The 21,617-nt window shown below is 39.6% G+C and overlaps 1 protein-coding gene across 3 annotated transcripts in view; it reads right to left on the reverse strand.

Annotated features, from left to right (window-relative positions):
* The window catches only part of slc4a2b (solute carrier family 4 member 2b), a 55,152-nt gene that overhangs the window by 25,406 nt on the left and 8,129 nt on the right, over positions 1 to 21,617 (reverse strand). For all 3 annotated transcript variants that reach the window (XM_085362848.1, XM_085362847.1, XM_085362846.1), the window contains exons 3-4: positions 14,418 to 14,490; positions 7,886 to 8,057 (exon numbers count right to left, since the gene is read on the reverse strand). In XM_085362848.1, the coding sequence (XP_085218974.1) occupies positions 7,886 to 7,945 (60 nt within the window). In that variant the 5' untranslated portion in view covers positions 7,946 to 8,057; positions 14,418 to 14,490. The remainder of the gene's footprint in view (positions 1 to 7,885; positions 8,058 to 14,417; positions 14,491 to 21,617) is intronic.

The following is a 21,617-nucleotide window of genomic DNA, read 5'->3' on the forward strand; positions in this document are numbered from 1 at the left end:
TAGTCACATTAAGGATTATTATCCGGTTGAACATAGTCATGAACTCTTTTAACTATTTTAGCCTGTGTTACATTACGTCTCTTAATGGGACTTCTTTTACCCTTGTTTATACATTTACATATTTGAAATAAATTGAATAATATATTGGGTAACTTTTAACCACAACTTTTTACTCCATTATGGACTTCAACAAATAATCAATCTATCACATCTACGCCTCATTTTATTTTAAAATGTCCAACTGACAAACTCAGTTTACAAACCTAAGTGAGATGAGTCACATACAGAGGGAGTCAGATACACGTCACAGGAAGAATGAAGCTAGAATGATATATAATAATTTTTTTTTAAAAAGTGTGAAAGAGGAGGTAGTGCAAACCACAGAGGGCTGATCCCAATCACGGACGACCAACAGCTCACTGAAAGAGTTCACTGAAAGATCAAAGTTCAATGCCGCAAAGACAAAGTGTGCATTTCAATCTCAACGTGAAGTTCAAGGGTGAGACTCCCTAAAAGGAATCAAAGAGGGGGGCGTGATTACGATTGTGAAATAGTCAACAGGCAAAGAATATTTTTATTTTAACCTCCAACAAGAGGCCATCTATCCTGTTTAAAGCTGATTTTTTAAGATTTTTGTAGCATCCCTTAACATAACAATTGGAATCACGTGTACCATGTTTATAAAGCTCTACATACTAAAACCTGTAAAGCGGGAATGGAACCTCGTGAGAAATGCCACAGTCGTGGAGGGCAGCACCAATAAGCTGAAATAATTCTACTCAGTAGAAGTTTTCTCTCCTTATTAGCTTATTGATGCCGTTCTCCACAACAGTCCCAGTTAGGGCTGCTCGATTATGGCAAAAATGATAATCACGATTATTTTCACTGAAATTGAGATCACGATTATTTGACGATATTTATTTAACCCTTTAAGACCTACTATAGAACCAAGTCCACCAGAGCTTATATTATTTTTATTTATTTATTTTTTTACATGCTGTAGTGCCATTTGTGGGAGCATTTCAAGTTGCTATACATCAATACAACTGTTATAGCCCATATTTTAATAATATGTATGCATTAAGTGCATAGTAATTACATAAATTGCAAAAAAGTGCAATAAACTACAAAAAAAAATTGAAAATCGCTTTTGTTTTGTTTACATATATTTCTACTTGGAGAAATTTAAGAGGTTTATCCCTCAAAACTTTAAATACAATAAAGTTGCAAAAAATAGTTTCCCACCACAGGAAATTTATTTTGAGTGTCTTCATAGTTTTATTTTGGAGATACAGCAATTTTTATATACTGCAGGAAAAACAAAAAACAATCCTATGATGCAAATTTGCAAAGAAAACAGCAGGTGCATCATTTTACTGTGGGAAGTGTTACGAACAGCTGATAGGAACGGCAAAGCGTGTTTCTGGAATATTATGTTTTTGTTCCTGCAAGCGCTTTTTATGCAATTTTTGCAAAGCTTTATGTGGAAGGAAACCGTGACCGAGGACAAGCTGATGGCATCAGATGTAAGTACAACTCCTCCGGTTTCATATGCAAAACAAATTATTGCGCTAGCTTACACGGTTCAGGTTCTACAGGGATTTAAAAATAGTTACGCAAAACGGAGCGTGCTGCTCTGACCGGCTTTAAAGGGTTAACAATGACTTTAAAATAATAATATAAAATGGTGTGCAACACCACTGAAGTTTTTTTTTTTTTTTAAACTCTCTTTTCAACCAACGGCAGTCACTCTCCAAATAACTTCTGCTTAGCTTTCCGGGCTTCCCTCGGGTCCTCTTAATCAGCGGTCTCCACCCTTTTTTGCGCCACGGACCGGTTTATGCCCGACAATATTTTCACAGACGGCCTTTAAGGTGTCGCGGATAAACGAGGGAGGGGCTAATAATCGGCTCAGTCATTTTTAATGATCGTTGAAAGCCCAGATCGTAATCGTGATTTAAATTCGATTAATTGAGCAGCCCTAGTCCCAGTGTCAGTTAAGTGTAACATTTCCCATTAAAAAACAAAGTTTAATAGTCTAAACCTGCAGTTCTCAAAATCACTGATGACAAATTTTACGTCACTTAAACTAAAGTGGACCCAACGAGGCTCACAGACGTGTAAACTATAACAACTATTACAGGGGAGAAAATAAAGGATCCTCCCCAATAATTCTAACACTGACTCAGCTAATTTGCTAATGTGGACTGATTAAGCCATTTCTCCATGTACTCTGTTTACATTCCTAATAAGGTGACCTACGCAGCAGCAGGGGCAGAAGGAAGCATGTGTTGCACCCCGAGAGAATGGAGTGAGTTAGCTTAGGGTCACCAACCAGCAGATGTTCTGTAAGAAACCGTGACTTCAGAGTTTCATTTCCAAGGAGAGAAGTAACAGAGAATACTGCCACAACACTTGCCCCGTTATTTTTTGTAGGAAGTTCATTTCCTTGTTTGCTTTGCAATTTAACAGTTAACTCGTTGTGGTTTGGTTACAACCACTGAAGAAAAAAAAAAAAAAATCTCTGTAAGCCCCTGTGAAGAAAACCCATAATCTCACTGCTGACCATCAGAGGAGTGACTATGTGCAACTACTCGCGCATTAAGATGACATAAGGAAGTAATTATCAGAGGTGGGACCAAGTCATTGTTTTGCAAGTCTCAAGTAAGTCTCAAGTCTTTATCCTCAAGTCTCAAGTCAAGTCTCAAGTAATGTCAGGCAAGTCAGAGTCGAGTCTCAAGTCACTGGTGTAAAAGTCCGAGTCAAGTCACAAGTCTGAAACTTTGAATTTCAAGTCCTTTCGAGTCTTTAAAAAAAAAAAACGAAAAAAAAGCATGTTGCAGTTATGCTAAATGTAAATATTAGACCATGTAATTTTTTAATCTGTGTTTTTCTCAACACATGACAAAATAGTGAACTTAGAAAATATACACAAATTGTGAAATTGCACCTCTTTAAAATGCAGCTCAATTAAACCTAGCTCCAAGAATAATTTTCACCGACAGTTCTGAGATAAGCTGCATGTTATTCTTGGATGCGGTTGTAGGACCGGCTTTGAAATCGCATGACAAAAATATCATACATAAATAAATGATATTTTTTTTTAAAATATCATTTAAAAAAAAAAAACTGCATCACCAACGTAGCCTTGAAAACATTTGCTAGTTAGATGAAGTCAGCTATCTCATCGTAGTGTAACATAGTTAAATAGAGTTGAAGTTAAATCCCGCTAAATGGGACATTGGCGCCACCTACTGTCGAAAAAGTGACCCTGCAATATTCACAAAGGGCAAGGGATTCTGGGTAATCCTCAGAATAATGGAGGATTCCTGCGAGGTAAGGAATGCGCAAATGTCGTGGGGAGGAAAAATCATATCGCAGGCTGTTGTTGCTTTCCCGTTTAGATTTTGTGCTGATTGCCCACGACATTAAAAAGAGAGCATTCTAACCATTGCCTTTTTGTTGTGAATGCAGGTATGTGACTGTGCCACACTGTTTAGAGAATTTACATTGTTTCATGTACAGCTTTAAAATATATTTCTATATTCCTTTCATTTGGGAAATTTAACATGCAATGTTAATGGTGTTGAAGTTTTTCTATTTTGGTTGTATAAATTTACCACTATACGATCACACTGCAAGTGGAAATGTAATCCTCAGAATAATGGAGGATTCCTGCGAGATTTTGTGCTGATTGCCCACGACATTAAAAAGAGAGCATTCTAACCATTGCCTTTTTGTTGTGAATGCAGACCAGAGAAGACACTACACAGAGGTCACAGTAGCATATTTATATGCATATTTATAATCATACGGTTCTTGGAGTGAGTGCATACACTCATGAAGTTTAGTAACTTCAGGTCACTGCAACAAGCCCAGGTACAGTTTACCGACGGATGGGTGCAGGACCTTGAAATGCACCGTGTAGAACGAAAGACCATCGTACGTATCATAAGTTTACCAGTCTCACAAATTGTTGTCATAAATACACATTCCTTAACTGTTTATTAATAGGACCTTTGAGCTCAACGGTAATTAATTAGTAGTGGAAATAATTTCTGGTAGCATCACAGAAATGTAGCAGTGACAATAATACTGTATGCTGTAATCGTACTGGACAATTAGTGATACAAAAAACCTGTTTTATCCTGTGAATAAAAGTATGTTTTTGTCAATGTACCATAATAACAAGCGAAACGCAATATTGTGTCAGGACAATTCACTATTTATGCACAATAAACAAAGGAGCATAGCGCGACCATTTCTGTTCAGCGCCAGACTTGCTTGTAACCTATATCACCAATTATGTTAAGAAAAATGACGCATTAACTACAACAGCAGACTGACCTTTGTGTAAATGCTTGGAGCAGACTAACCTGTGAGCTGGAGTGTTCTGGGACGTTATATTTGATCTTTGAATGGCTGCAATCCAGGCCACCCGTCGCGTCTTTGTCACTTCAGAAACATGGCTCGAACAATTTCTCTTCAACGACGTAATCCGATAACAACCGATCTCTTTACCCGTCGGCTTCCCGTGGCTGTCATGCGACCGGCTATTGCAGTTAATAATACAACAGCTTCTTGACATTTTTGTGTTTCTTTTTATGGCTGTGTGACTGATTTTAATTGAAAGCCTGCGTGCGCTAGTACCTCTTGCCACGAGTTCCCAGAATCCTTTGCGGTTCTACCCGTGAATGACGTCACATTTTCAATCTCTATATAATATGCATGTTAAATTTTATATTTGGGGTAAAATATCAAGTCTTTTCAAGTAAACCGGTTCAAGTCCAATTCAAGTCCCAAGTCATTGGTGTAAAAGTCCAAGTCAAGTCACAAGTCTTACAACATTTTTTCAAGTCAAGTCTAAAGTCATAAAATTAATGACTCGAGTCTGACTCGAGTCCAAGTCATGTGACTCGAGTCCACACCTCTGGTAATTATTAACTTCTATTTCTGCAGCTTAAGGAGAAAAGGAAATGAGCTACTGGGCATAGAAAAAAAAAAACCCTCAAGAACAAGACTGAACATTAAACAGCTGCAGGGGTCGTGCTGAGGTTAGGTTTACCTTAAGAAGCAAAGTCAGACAACATTTGGAACAATCTCTGTTCGGGGAAAGCGGGGAAAGATAACATCAAGCCAAAATGTCACACAAACAGCCTAAGCACAAAGGCGACAAACTCACCTTATACAGGAAGTCCATCAAATGACATTACAGGCGTTTTTGCGATGTGAACCTCAGAGACAGTTTTGGTTTTCCTGTATCAAGGTAGTGCTGGCTCCTTTCCTAGAAGGCAACGCGTTTCCATTTCAGTTTGCCTCAGTCACGTGACCAGGGCAGATCTTCACGGCAGGAAGACGACAACCACTGACATTAGTTTCAAAATGTCAGCACATAAAATCCAGAGTGGAGTAACTGACCACTCCTTGACCACACACACACACATACACACACACACACACACACACACAGCTCAGGAGTTAATCATTTACCCAGAATTTTTTTTATCTTTGTGCTACCAACTGGCAAATCTCATCACAGCCAAAAGAAATTATGGATCACAGGCTCAGTTGACTGCCATAAACCTACTAAGTACAAACACAATAAAGACATGCAGAGTGCTGTAAATGAACACAGGAGCTCTGCCCTTTGCACCATGTTCTTCATAGCAACTAATGCCTTTGGTATTATACACAAACTGAATATCTGTGCATCTAAAAGCACTGTATTAGGAATTTACTGCTTCTAAATAAACAGCATTTTACCTTTTTCGCTTTGTCAGGAACAGAAAGTTTATTTAGTTATTATCATTATTATTATTTAGTTATGATTTTGATCAAGGGAATAATCTGATCCTGAAGTGCTGATTAGATGTGAGCTGTGCAGGATGTAAGATAAACAGTCATACGCAAAGCTATGCATCCATCTATCCACAGCGGGGTGTAATATTAGTCAGATGACTTCATTTAAATGCTTAAATGAAGCAGCAGCACAAACATGGTTGAGAGGTCCAGTTCACTGACTGGCAAAGGTTGCCCAAGTCGGCATGCCTGTCAATCGAAGCAGCAACATCCCTAAATTTAAGCCTTAGTAGCATAACTCAAGGAAGAGTTGGATATAAATAAATAAATAAAAAATCCGCCCATTACAGTTGTAGAACTATTACCTCCAATCTCAAGGCCACACCTGGAAATGGGTGCAGTTCAATGAGTTGGTGCTCCAAGTATCTCAGTGTCTTGTTAATGTGCAAGCAGGAGACTAACAGATTAGTGCAGCATCTGCAGTGATGTGGATGCTGAATCAGTCTGTTGGGGTGGAGAGAGCCGAGTGTAAAAGTGAAACTGCCGATTTTTACCGATAAATCGACAGCTTTACTTTTGTGTTTTGATGTACGTTCCTACCCTCACCTATTGCCTCGAGCTGAGGGGAATGATTAAAAGAATGAGGCTGCAGAAACAAGCAGCGGAAATGATCTTCCTCTAAGGGCTGTCTGGGCCCTTAGAGACTCAGTCATTCAGGAGGAGCTCAGAGTAGAGCTGCTACTCCTCCACATCGAATGGAGCCAGCTGTGGTGACTGGACACCTCCTAGGTGAGGGGAAAGAAGCACGTCCTGCAGGGAGGAGGCCCCTAGGCAAACCAAGGACATACAGTAGACATTGCATCTCTTAGCTGGCTTGGGAACACCTTGGAATATATATCTATATCTATCTCTCTATATCTGTATTTATCATTAGACATCTCAATAGATAGATCAGTAATTGCGTTTAGTGGATCGAATTTCATCTAAATGCTTCTAATTCTCTGCGTTAACTAGTGAGATTCGACTTCGAAGTGTGTATGCCTGGTGATTCAACCTTTGTCTAGTTCCCGAGTAGTTGCAACATTTGAAATGAAGTCCAAAGCTAGGCTCAAGGTGGGATTTCCTCGATTGGATCTGCCGTGAAAAACTGAAAACAACGGCAGAAGACGAATGTGTACTCTCAGTCAGTAGTGGCCTTCATGACTGGTTATTCAGAAATAAATGTTTTCCCATTTCTACCTAGCTGCACATATAATTCACAGTAAAGTTATCAAAAATATGGCTTGTCATTCTGGGAAAGATAGAGCTCCTGGGAAAGGTGAGTAAATCAGTTAATAAAACCGCAATCCTGATATTTCCTGGTATGAAATTGAATGTATGCCTGGAATTTACAAACCATAGTCATAAACGGATCAGCTCTAGCAATATGAGAGTATTCACGGCTGGATTGTAATTATTTTCTGCTGCAGCAAGATAATCACGAGAGGACCTTGTTGAGAACCTCTGTGGAGGAATTCTGCTTTCTTTGGCCACTGACCAGCTGCCCTCAGGCCTTTGCCAGCCATGTTTATCAACTCGTGCTCCACCAGCAGCCTCGCAATCAACTCTCATTATGTGCCAATATTGTTTTCACTGTTTTCAACAACGTCAACTTCAAGAAAAGAGGAAGGAAACAGATTTAACTGTGTGCCTGCTGATATTTTCCAGTGCTGTAATAAGAGGGCGATTTCAACAGGAGCTGCTCTCTGAGCGTTCCTGAACATTTTTATGTTGTAGTCAGAGCTGCTGTATGTTGGCAGAGAACTGGATGTTACTAGATCTGCACGGGAGGGAACATCACTGTCCAAAATACACACTCCAATGCCAGAGAGGGCAGAGGAAGCTGATGCAGCATAAATCCAGCACAAGGAGAACTGATAGGAAAAGACCAAACTAAGGAAAGACTAAGTCCTGCCAATGTGTTTAGTTTAATGTGGTTTTAAATCAGAGCCACTATCTCATATCCTTTATCATGCAGCCAGTGATGGTGTAGCCTGACCTGATAGGGCAGGCTGAAGCTTTTGTGCATGTGGGCGTGCGTACTTACTCCGTGAATAACCGAAGCCACGGCGTCCGTAACCTGGCTGGGAGCATCGGGGTTGCTCATGGCTCTGCAGTAGAGTCGTTGCTGGAGAGGCGCTGGAAAGCTGGTTTAGACTGGTGTGGCTTTAGCCCTTCTCTTTCTCACTGGGACTCAGACAGCTTTTGGGCAGCATAACCTGGAGCCAGATGCAGATCAGGGAGTTAGATCACATGATGACAGATTTAAAACTTCAAGGTGAACAAGAGTGCAAAAGCCACCAAATACAAATCTAGAAAGAATAAGGACGAAGCTATCTTTGAGATTTAAACGAAAATTGTCAGCGTTACACTTTTTTTCAAGGTCAGACAGTGAACTGTCCTAGTCAATTAACCCCGGGGGGTGGGTGGGGTGGGGAGGCCCTTTTGTTTCTTCAGACTTAAACTGGTCACTTTTATGATGAAGAAAAATGTAATGCATTATATTTGAGCCATAAAAAGGCAACAACTTCAGAGAACTACATTACATCTTTCTTTTCCTTTTTATTTGATTCTTGCCTTGAAGCCCTGCAGAGCTTCCCAACTACCATTCAAGGTCGTTGACCAATTCAGCTCGATAAGATAAGAGCCAGATAACATTAATGCTACTATGAAGAGGAGCCTTTGATAAGCGGCAGCACGTGCCTCAGCCAACCTCCGTCATTCCAGAGTCTCCGTCACGTATGGTACACATGTAATCATAGGTAGAGATTGTGTAAAATGTTATTGAAGGGGCTTTCGGTACAATACGTACAAAATTAATTGTATCTCTCATTAGATTTTCTTTTTCATTATTAAATCAAAAGTTGTGAAATGGTGTGGTTCTGACTTCTTCTGAGTGCACCCTGAATGTCCTTGGCTGTTGATGAAAGCAAGAAATTGAAGATGCCATCTTAAGCAGTAAAATGTAACCATATTGTCAGGCTAAAAAGATCAACCGAAACTTTAGCCAAATTAAGCAAACTGGTTACTTTTGTATATATCAGGTACCCAAAGAGTCCTTAAACAATATTAAAGCAGCAGGAGGGCCCTCTGTGGGTTCATGTTCTGCCAAAGCTGGCTTTCTGACAGCATCTATCAAAGAAATGATAAGCCTCCTTGGTGCCTGAACGCAATCATATCACTGACCTCGTTCACAGTGAGCAATTTCATAGAGGTTTCTCTGAAGTACAATCAATGATATAAATTTTAATTTAAGAGGCAGACTTGAACTTTTGTTTGGACATGGATTTAGCAAAGATAGTACTTCACTGCACCAAATGTTAATTACATGCATAGTTTGAGATAATCCCATCCGTGCGGCAGTGGTAATAAAAGAGTCCGCCTGAGTTTGAGCTTTGGGCGTGCATGAAAATTACTTTCTCAGTAAACCTAGACCCCACCACAGTGGAGGAGGCAGAGCTGGCTACACAGGGATAAAGTTACCAAACCCTGGGATTCTGGGAGAAAACTATGGGAACCAGCTCATCCACCTAAGGGCACGTCTGTAATCATACCTTTAGGATAACAATAATGATCAGAAAAGGAAAACAATAATGACTGCAGTTGCCTTTTCGAGCAGGTAGGTTAAGAAACAACATGGTCCTCTGTCTGACATCAGGTACACTTAGAGGACTGAACAAAAGAAAACTGGTGGGTCCCTTGTGCAGGAACTGAAAAAGGCACTGATAAGTGCTGAGGTCAGCATGTTCCTTTTCCCACCTGGAAGAAATCCATCAGGTCTTCCAAGAGTCATCCACGAGTCTGGTACTTTGTAAAGAGTTTCTTAGATGAGGAGGATGGAATTTTTTTCTTTATAAGCTTGAAAACTTTTCCGTGTTAGACTTAGTCACAGCCTTTAAATGTGCAAACACAAAGCTTTGGGAAATCTTTCCTTCAGGGAGGAAGTAAGTATGAAAACAGGAAGAAGGTAACAGCAACAGACAGATGCCTGTCAGTAGGAGCTGTAAACTTATAGAAAGAAATGGAACAAGTGGTTTCCAGATTTCTTTCTAGCAGCTGAAAAATAGGTCTGATCCACACATACACAAGTCCAAAGCTTCAAATGCAACCAAATTAGCTGAAATTTTAGTGCCATGTGTGTAAACTAAACAGAAGTCAAAGACGCACAGCAAATGTTGAAATTGTAAATTTTTTGTTTTGTTGAAAGGTATACTCTTACTTTGAAACCTATTAAAGCAACAGGTTTCATAAAAGGCTAAGTTAAGGCACCACCTCTTCTTTGAACAATACTTTTGGTAACTGAGGAAACTTTTTACCAGCCAATTTTCCCGTTATTGCTTAATATAGGACTCTAGCTAATTAGCTAGTCAGGCTTCCTTTGTATTATGTGCCAAAGGTTTTATTTTGGTGAAAGGTCAGTAAGCAGCAATGAGACTGATGACACATGCAGAATGTGGTTTGGCATTACCTTGTTGGAACAAGGAAGGCCTTCACTGAAAAAGGCTTGTTTGAATGGCACCATACACCAATCCAAACCATGCAAATATAACATTAATGGACCCTTTACAGATATGCAAGGTAAACACACCACGTGCATTAACTAACCGCCATACTATAATGGATGCCGACCTTTCACGTGAATCTAATAACCTGCATGGTGCCTCTCCTCCTTAGCTCCAATGACTAGTCAAATTCTGAATTGCTCATTTTAAAAGCGCTCTAGCCACCTGGGAGCTTGTTTGGTTTGCATGGTAGTTGGATTTGTTGATGTGCTGCGTTCAACGAAAATAGCCTATGTGTTACTGAGCCTTTGCAGTTGTATCGACGGGCTTGTAGTGGTGAGCCTGGATTTATAGTAGGCCCAAAGACTTCATACTCAGAAACAATACTAAATTGCTTTAGCCTGAACTCTTTTCATCTGTATTTGTTAAAGACTCAGCCTTGTTTGAATGCCTTTTTTTGTGTAAATATAGCAAGTCTTGGTCAAAGGACAACGTCTAAAGCTTGGCTGGGAAAAAAATAACCTGGTGCAAAAATAAAATGAATAAAATCACATTTACATTTAAATGTAATTTATAAGTAATAAAAACATTTTAATGCATTTACGAAAAAAAAAAAAAAAAAAAAAAAAAACTTCCACCTGACATCTAAATTTAAATGTCATTCTGCTTGACAGGTGCCCCGACTGGTAAGTGTTCAGTGTTTTATTAGCCTGTTACTGAGGACAGCTATGCATTGCACCCATAGAGATTACAGATGCAGATTGCTATATAGCCCTCTAGCTTCAGCTGATAAATGGCACTCCAGCCTTTCATCCATATAAGATAACTTTAAGAAAACAGTAAAGTTGAGCTTTCAACACCAATGAGTGACATCTTTCATGCCATCTGTGATTAAGACACTAGCCTAATCTTTTATGAAGTGACGTACAAAGATGATTTGTTTTTCATTCTAAGCATACAGATTAATAAAAAATAAAATCAATCACAGCTAACATTTTTCACCCAGATCTACCTCTCATACTTTTTATTATACAAGCACTGTGCCAACCAGGAGATTACCGCTTGAGAATTTAACATTTACACTTTTTCTTCAGCATGTGCAGCTTGACTGTGTCCCTAAGCATATAGCAATGTAATGGAAGACCACGATTATAAGTATCCCTGCAACAGATGGTCTGCCCCCCCAGAGACTACTGATGTCAGCATCATCCAGTCAATTTGGGATTACTTACTTATTAGAGAAGTCACTGCCCCAGCCTAAAAAAACAATAGAAATTAAGCCAGTTCTTCAAGATCCTCAAACAAATTAAGTACTTAATGCTTATGTCTGCCTATGGTTACCTTCAAAGGGGTCACACCCAGTGTTGACTTGAATCAGATTTTTACAGAAAACAAGCGGGTGTAGCGTGTAACATGTTATTTTATAGTTTCTAACGCGAGACTGCAATAAATCCCAAAAGCAAACACTTCCTTTGCTTTTAATTACACATCAGATTAATCTGTAAATCTCCAAAGATCTGCATCCCACTTTCAGAAGAAGAGGATAACGGAGTGGGAGAGTGATGAGAGCTTGACATTTTCTCTTTATTTGGATCTCTGATGTGTACTTTGTGATGACTCATCGCTCCCAAAGTGTATGAATGCACCTGACTCTTTGGCTCTGTGGTATGTTGTAAATTTCCATTCCTGATGGAAATCCCTCTATGTTTTTAAACTTTTCTGTGAGGAAGAGTTCCCTACCACCTGATGCATATCACAGACACATTTATACAGACCTACAAACTGCTTATTCTGCACCTGTGCATCTTCCACTTTGATGTCATTTGACCGTTTGTGTTAATCGCAAGCAAAAGGTTAAAAACAGAGGTGGGACCAAGTCATTGTTTTGCAAGTCTCAAGTAAGTCTCAAGTCTTTATCCTCAAGTCTCAAGTCAAGTCTCAAGTAATGTCAGGCAAGTCAGAGTCGAGTCTCAAGTCACTGGTGTAAAAGTCCGAGTCAAGTCACAAGTCTGAAATTTTGAATTTCAAGTCCTTTCGAGTCTTTAAAAAAAAAAACGAAAAAAAGCATGTTGCAGTTATGCTAAATGTAAATATTAGACCATGTAATTTTTTAATCTGTGTTTTTCTCAACACATGACAAAATTAGTGATACAAAAAACCTGTTTTATCCTGTGAATAAAAGTATATGTTTTTGTCAATGTACCATAATAACAGAAGCGAAACGCAATATTGTGTCAGGACAATTCACTATTTATGCACAATAAACAAAGGAGCATAGCGCGACCATTTCTGTTCAGCGCCAGACTTGCTTGTAACCTATATCACCAATTATGTTAACTACAACAGCAGACTGACCTTTGTGTAAATGCTTGGAGCAGACTAACCTGTGAGCTGGAGTGTTCTGGGACGTTATATTTGATCTTTGAATGGCTGCAATCCAGGCCACCCGTCGCCTCTTTGTTACTTCGGAAACATGGCTTGAACAATTTCTCTTCAACGACGTAATCCGATAACAACCGATCTCTTTACCCGTCGGCTTCCCGTGGCTGTCATGCGACCGGCTATTGCAGTTAATAATACAACAGCTTCTTGACATTTTTGTGTTTCTTTTTATGGCTGTGTGACTGATTTTAATTGAAAGCCTGCGTGCGCTAGTACCTCTTGCCACGAGTTCCCAGAATCCTTTGCGGTTCTACCCGTGAATGACGTCACATTTTCAATCTCTATATAATATGCATGTTAAATTTTATATTTGGGGTAAAATATCAAGTCTTTTCAAGTAAACCGGTTCAAGTCCAATTCAAGTCCCAAGTCATTGGTGTAAAAGTCCAAGTCAAGTCACAAGTCTTACAACATTTTTTCAAGTCAAGTCTAAAGTCATAAAATTAATGACTCGAGTCTGACTCGAGTCCAAGTCATGTGACTCGAGTCCACACCTCTGGTTAAAAATATCCTATGTCGTGCCCTCATAAATACACGAGACAGTCAGACGACGGGACGGAGGTTATGAGCCAGAAGAAAACCCACGACAAAAGCCCACATGTGCGTTAAACCAACGTTCTGTCAAGACGCCGCGGCCGGGCCCGGCTTCGGTTGGCAGCTTGGCACGTGAGCGCCAACCGCAGTCTCCCTGCACATCTACAAATTCTATCAAAAACAAAGCATAATTAAAGAACAGTTCAATAAAATGTGCACACTGCCAATAAAAATGCCCGTGCACAGAAATAGAAGCTTGATCACAATGTCCAAACCTCAACCAATACACTGGCCTGTATTTATGAAAGCAGGACAATGACAGGGAAGAAAGAAGAAGTATGAGGTTTCATTAAAGAACAGAGCTTTTCCTTTAGCTGACAGTGCAGGTTTGAACAGACAACACCATTTTTTTTCCTGAAACACCGACTGTGTTGCTAACCTATTATACTATTAACCTTTTATTTAAAAAAAAAAAGAACAAAAAAAATAAAAAAGAACTAAAGTGGGTGAAGCGACAAACACTTTAGAAAAATCACATCGTTTTTTGATGTAGCCACAAATGGTCAAATTCTGATTTAACCACGTCACTTAGAAAGCAATCCAGTCCTAAAATGTGTCCTTTGAAGGCACCAATTTAGGATTTACAACACTGGAAAAACATGTTTGTGCTACTGAAACACAAGTGGGCAACAAGAGAGCTCATTTAAAGATCATTTAAAGGGCTTTTTGTTGTTTTTTTGGTTTTCTTACCCCCTTACTTTCCCTCCTTCCTCAAACTGTGTAATCTGTGGAGCATATTTTGATTTGTTTACAGCTGGCTACAGATCACTGTGGTTGAACCCTGAGTCAGCTCTAATCTCACCTCAAATGTTTCATTATCAGGAAGGATTAGACTTGACAAATAACGGATCAGGTTACTCTTTTAAGCACTAGCCCATATGAATAATGAATTAATAAACCAAATAAAAATGAATGGCAAAATCAATAATCTGTAAAAAAAAAATACATACAAATGTGACAAATGCAAATAGTTGAAAACCTAGCAACTGTTAAAGAAGCAGTAAAAAAAAAAAAAAAAAAAGCTTATTGATTGTACCATACCTTTGTGTGCTTTACTGCAGAGAAGCCACCGCAGACATTGTAGTGCAATTCTGAACTCTGCTGTGAATACAGACTGATCAGAGTGCAGGGAGAAAACAAACAGAGGGAGAGGAGACAGATAGGAAGACAAAAAAAAAAAGAAGGAGAGAGAGCGTGTTAGAGATGTGGAGTGTCTCGTCGAGCCGAATGCCCTCTCAGACCAACATGCACAGACTGATAACGCCAGCCTTCCTCCTCGGGATTACGTTTCCTCCTCCAGCCTGCTGACATGTAGCCATGTGACTCTAGGACCCATTCAGCACTGAGTCAGAGGCTGCTGCACACACACACACACACACACACACACACACACAGAAAGTGGAAATACGGCGATCAATATCTCTCTTTACATTCTTTACAACAAACCGAACGAGGGGAGTTGGATGTTTTGACAATTTTTTGCCTTTGTGACATAGACTTGCATTTGCTTACCACTAACTGTGACCAGTTCAGCTAAAACTAAACAGTGATTTTCTGCAATTTAGTTATGCTTTTTTTATTTTAGAGACCTTAAAATTTCAAATAACCCATAATTGGCACGCACCAAAAAAAGAAAACAATGATTAGACGCAAGTTAGGAAGGGTAAACATACTTTTGAGCAGCTGAAGTGTTATTTAAGAGTTACTGTAGATATATCCTCAGGCTCCAGCCTCCAGGTTATGTTTTTGTGCTTTTTCACAGACAGTGCAGAAGTGTCTTAAATATGCTAACCCTTTAGGATTCACCGCAGCAGATCATCTGTCCCCATCTAGCCCCATCCTCAGCATCTTCCCGTCACACAAACCCTCTGCATGAACCCCATCCACTACATCAATGAATCTTCTGCTGGCTTTCTTTTCTTTCACGCTGAAAGCTCCATATTCAACATCCACTGTCCCTTTCTCTGCACACGCCTGACCTCGCCAAAAAGATTTTTGGTTGTGTCTCTGGGAAAACACTTGCTCTGTGATGTCAGTGAACACTTTCCTCCTGGGTTTATGGACTCAGTTGCTCGGAGGATTATCCAGAACCTGCTCATGTCCCTGCTGTCATTGTCATAGATCTTCTTGTCATTTTCATGATGGCAATGCCGAAAATGCTCAACTCAAGCCTAACGGGACTTCACTAACCAGTGGGTGACGTAAGAGTAGCTAATTTCGTCTTTTATACTGTGCATGATCCTAACATGTTAAACTGAAAGGTTAAATTAATAAAAACAAAATTAGCCAATATATTTCTGGCATGTTTGCATACTGATATTAGCATGAAGCTGGGGGGGGGAACAGTTTGGGGGATGCTAGCATGTTTACAATGGGCAACACAAAGTACAGCTAAGGCTTATGGGTAATTAGTGACCAGCAATGAGCCAATAAGCACCATGGAAGTTACTAATGATGTTTTCTCACTTGTTGTCCAGCTGCGTGCTGAGACACCATTGCTATCCTATATTCATTATCTGCCTGGACCCACATCCTTTATCTCACTGAAATTGTGGCAATATTACGGCTAACTAACACTAATGTTTTGTGCATAAACAAACCAAGGTGGGAAAAACAAATGTAGGTGTACACTCTGTGTACATACTGTTTGTTTTTCCAGTCAGTTTAATATCCGATTAATGTTTTAAATGAAACATGAGGGGAATCACCAAAGCAATTACAGGTAATCGTAAAGGAAATCTGAATACAGTCCACCCAAAAATTGTTGCAGAGACCTTTACTTCAAAACCACAAATGTCAAACTCGTGAAAGTTGGAGAGGAAACATGAGGGGATTTCTAAAGTCAGTAGACGTCAACTGCTGGGGACAACGACTGCATGTCTAATCTAGCATCTGAGGGGCCATTCATAAGGGTAGGTTTCACCTGAGCTCAGCTCCAAGTTTCACAACAAACTGTCTCCTTTAAAATAAAGAAAAACTTCTCATTGTAATTAGATGATAAAAGAATTGAATGCACTTTATGACAAACTGTGTAAACCCTCCAGATGCACTGTAGGTAACTGTAAACTGTAAATATTAAACATAAATAAAAACATAAATTAATAAATTAAGTGTTTCTTAATTGGTCGACCCAGTAAACGGTCAAACCATACAAGAATATTTTGTGGTTCTCCAGTTTTTCAAGCATCAAAGTCACATGAGGTTTGCACACAGTGCTTCCCATGTATTTGTTCTCAAAATATCCATGACAAATCTCTTTCTCAACCTAAAAAGGGTGAAACAAAGTCATGTGACACAAACTTAACAGGTGACCAAAGATGGCAAAGAACATGACAGGGGGATTTGTGAGGGACATGAACTGGACAGATTATTTTCTTGTTATCGTTTATCATCTTCTCATTTGGGCTATGAAACTTCTGCTTTTATTTCTAGCAGGTTATTTACTACAGGTGTTTCTACTTCGCCACCCACACCTGGTTTTCAGACCCTGCTGAAAACACATTGTCTCTTTCTTTATTTTGTTTGAAAAATATATTTAAAACGTTGTTTTACACGAAGACAGAGTGCTTTAGTTGTTCCCTATGGTTATATCTGCATAACAATAATTATTACAGAACTGTGAGAATGTGTTAAGCCACCCCTCATTTCTTTAGATTTTACTAGGCAAATGAGAAAAAGGTGCAATGATTGGATGCAGTTTTGTTCAGTTCATTTTCAGTCCAGTTCATGTATAACTGGCTAACCAACTACTTCAACCTCCCCACTTCCCTTCCTTAAGAATGGCTTTTTGACAGGCACCGTTCCACTGTGAACATTTCTAATGACGCGTCCAACTGAAGGGCCAGAAGCATCTCTCAGCTCCTGTGTCGTCTCTTCACTTTCCTGATGGAAAAAACACTGTTTTATGTCTCGAAAACTGTTATCTTTGGCATTTTTCATAGAATCACCTAAAGAAGTGGGAACAACTGTGACCGTGCCTGAAGATACAATTTAGATACAATTCAAAACAATTGTATCTAAATTGACTTTTGTGTGTAGACACAACACTGATTCATCCCTTGAGTCAGGTGCCTTTTATATGCTTGAATGAGTCATAGGTCTGTGTTAAGTGGCTTTAGAAAAAGATAAATAAATACTAAAATAAATAAATAAAACACTTCCTATACAAATAGTCAGCTACAAAGACTGAACTGAAAATGAGTAAATGAGCAAGGAATTTTTTTTTTTTTTAAGCCTTCAGAGTCTACTGCTAAAGTCAGCTTAATGATTACAGGAAACTCTGGAAGCAAAATAGAAAGCAAAATACTCCTTGGAAGCAAAATAGAAAGAAATGAGATGTTGAAATGTTGTTCTTTAAACATCTACCTGCTTCACTAAAGAGCGCCTGTCAGATCAGCCACGCAGCTCTTCTTTTCTTCTTTAATTATTAAAGGGTAATAGCTTTCATCTAAACATCTAAACAGTGGGTGCTGAAATTAATAAACAAGTATTATTTTATTTTATTTTTTCCCCTGGCCTGCCGCAGCTTTGCAGCATAGTTGGCAATGGAAAAAAAAAAAAAATCCTCTCATGTTATGGAAGAATCAACACCATTACACAATTAATCCCACCTAAAGTCACAAAAGCCGCCACATTAATTGTGTTTTGCAGCGAGCAAAGAACAACCCTGTGATCTAAACAAGTTGCTTATCCATTCGCCAAATAATCAAGCACTGCATTCCACAAAAGCTTATATCAGCCTAAGGGCTAAAGAAAAACCAAACGCCAGCAGAAGTCGGAGGGTGTGTGTGTGTGAGAGAGGTATAGTTGTTTGTCTCCGGGGATGTAAGCTCACTGCAGAGTCACATGCATATCTTGCGGGGGAAAAAAGCTAAAATTAAAGCCACTTCAAAGTCTGGGGCTTTCCTCAATAATAATAGCATTATCCACTGTGGCCAGCTCTAAAAAGGTGCGACTTCATACACACATTGACAACAGGTAAAATGGTAAATGGTAAATGGCCTGTATTTATATATATAAATATATATATAAAGGTAGTCATTTCTTAACCGCAACCACCAAATGAGAAGCTTACATCACATCACCAACCTGCACAGAATATGTCAAGTTAATGTTAGGTTAATATACCGAGCCAGATTTGGCCCAAAAGCTGGACTAAATAAAGAAATCTGTACTTCAGTCGAAACATGAAAGCAAATACAAAAATGACATTTGACGAGAATTCTTGCACGACAACAAGCTGCCTTAACGCAGTGTTAGTGTTAACACATTTCGGAAAACTCCCCTCAGCTTCCTGTAATTCTTTTCTCCACTCAAGTTTAACACAAGGCAATATTCTTAGTCATAAAAACACACAAACACACTGAAGTGATGCAGCTGAGGCTGGACTTGCAAAGACTATGCATTAACACAGAGGTTCACTACAGCAGTCAGACCCCTTGTGCTGCCTTCTAATGCAGACTGACCTCGATGAAGCTGTATACCTCTGACAGCTGCCCTGCCTGTGGATCTCTATGGCGATTTGGCACTGGTGTGTTGATAGCGTTCACTCAGTTGCCTCCGAGTGTTTTAGCCTAAAATAGCTCAGCAGTTTAGAAGTGACCCCGCCAACTCCTGAGTTTTGTAACATGCAGACATCTCTTCACAGCCCAGTGGCCACACCAGCTTCACTCAGGGTTTGGCACGGTCTAGAGACTTCAGCATGACTATGCTTGTTATGCGCACAAAGTCACTGGAAGAGCTCCAGTCTAACATAGCGAACAGCTGCTCTCAGTCAATCTATGCACATCTTATATCAAACTCCCATCAGAGGGTTCAGGCAGAAAATGGCTGTGCTTACAGCTGAAACAGCACCTGTCTTTGGAGTGACGAGAGATTTCAGAGACTGCTGAGTCCCAGCCAGTCTATCGTCCTCACCTCCAGAAAAGAGAACGCAATCATCTCTCAAGCATTCACATACCTCAGAAAGGCTTAGGGTATACGAGACACAGCGGCAGGCTAAAACAGACGCAAGTCTTCGCTCTACTTGAAGAATATCAGTGTCCACAAAACCGAAACAACCCAAGACTCAGCAAGTTAGAAAAGGCTGCAAAGACTTAATGTGTCTGCTATAAATAGGAGGCATGGAAACTGAACAATGCATTCAATCAACATGAAATAGGTCTTTTTTTTTTTTTTAATCCTTGTTTGACCTTTATTCCCCGTTTATAGAGATAAAAGAGATGTATTAACAAAAGCTTCCACTCTTTGTCCTCCTCCTTAAAAAAAAAAACAAAAAAAAAAAAAAAAAACAGTCAACAGGAAGTAGCAAGCCTCTAATAAACATACAAAGTAAAATACGTGTCTATGTTTTCATCTTATATCTAGATATTAGTTTGTAAGGAGTCAGTGGTTAGCCAAAACAACCAGTCACAAGCTTGAAAATCACAACAACGAGCTTAAAAAGTAAAAACAATAAAAATGTTAAAAAAGCCATAAAGAGCCAAAGGGTAGTATTCATATTATCCACCCATTTCATCCTCTGTTATTAAAAAGATATTGATTTTTGCAGCTCTAACAGCCTCCAACAGCAATTGTGGTATTGGTCTCAAAGTACCCATATCAGATTGTAATAAAACCACTGAGCTAGCACAGTGAAGGTTCTCTCGTATTCTACTTCAGTGAATACTGAGATAAAGCACCTTGTCTGCAGCAATGTAATTACAATGCTGGATTACACATAGTAATATAAAGGGGGGGGGGGGGGGGGAAGCACACAGTGTAATAATGGAGAAAAGACGAGTTGGAGCCCCCCGAGACCGGTCCTATCCAGCTCCAGTAGTCTTAGGGTGTGGTTCTCCTTCTCAAAATTGCATCAAGGGCTGCTCAGGTTGCAGAAAAACAGCAATTGTGAAGCTGTGACCCGGTGCACTTAGAATAACCACTTATTGTCCTGAGACTTAGAAAGGCGCGGGAATAAAATATCCCCTGGACTCCCAGACCCAAAACAAAGCCCTAAAAGAGATCTCACACTATGCCAAATACAAGTCAGCCATTTATTCATTTCTTGGGAAACAACGTAATGTGATTACGTTTGTGTGGCTGGCAACACAACTTGGGAAACCTTTGCCAGACTGAGAAAATGAATGAAATTTGAACTTGTGTTTGCTTGGGAAAGGATGATGAAGGCAAAGATTGATCCAAGAGGAACAGAAAGGATGTCAAACCAGATCATATTTAGTCTGGTTTAGATGCTCCCAATAAACTACAATCTGCAGACAACTTAATGAGCTTTAATGTAACAGGACAGCAGGCCTAACAATGCACATTCCAACGTCTACAGCCAAATCACATAATGATAATTAAATGCAAAATAGCAGGATAGAGCCGAGCAACAGCTGAGCAACAGCCAAGCAAGCCAACGTCATGGTTCCAGATAATAAACAAGACAAAAATAACAGTGTTTAGGTTCAGATACATTTTTCAGGATTAATATGTTTATGGAAAAAGCAGCATGCTTGTTTATCTGCAAGGGGAAGGTAAAACAAACATGAAGAGCTACAAACCCGTGATAGATTATTACCAAAAAAAACATAATGCAGAAAAATGGGTTTGGGATAATGCAGAGAGGATATAATACTCAGTTTGTCCAGCTTCTCTTTTTATTGCTTATTGCACTCTCAGCATAACATGTAGCAGAATGTTAGGGGTGCAACGATACACAAAATTCACGGTTCGGTTCGATACTTTGGTGTCAAGTAGGGCTGCCACGATTAGTCGACTAGTCACGATTACGTCGACTATCAAAATCGTCGACGACTGATTTAATAGTCGACGCGTCGTTTGAAGCTTTGTAAGATCCCAAAAGACGCAGGAATAAGTAGTAGGATTTAAGAGTGTAATAACGGACTGAAACAGAAGATGGCAGCACTGCATGTACAAGGATGCCAGCTGCCGTTAAACCCCGAAGAAGAAGAAGAAACTGTGTCCCAGAATTCATAGCGCAGCCCAGCTCAGTTTCCAACAATGGCGGCAGCTAGCTAGTTTTAATTTTACTCTTATTATTCTTTCTGGGTTACAAAATAAACGTTTAACATATTTTCAGGCGAGAATGTAACTGTGTAAACCTCAAATATCTGCTCAGTTTATCAAGACACCAAATATTTTCAAAAGCGCTCCGACGTTTTCGGAGACGTCTGTTACCCACTAGCTCGTTAGCTAGGCGGGGGCAAGGCTAACTAGAGCCGTGAGAACACCGGACTC

The sequence above is a fragment of the Diplotaxodon limnothrissa genome, linkage group LG9 (assembly GCF_057381915.1).
Source record: "Diplotaxodon limnothrissa isolate DT_005_m linkage group LG9, D_limnothrissa_male_GT1.1, whole genome shotgun sequence".
Lineage (NCBI taxonomy): Eukaryota > Metazoa > Chordata > Actinopteri > Cichliformes > Cichlidae > Diplotaxodon > Diplotaxodon limnothrissa.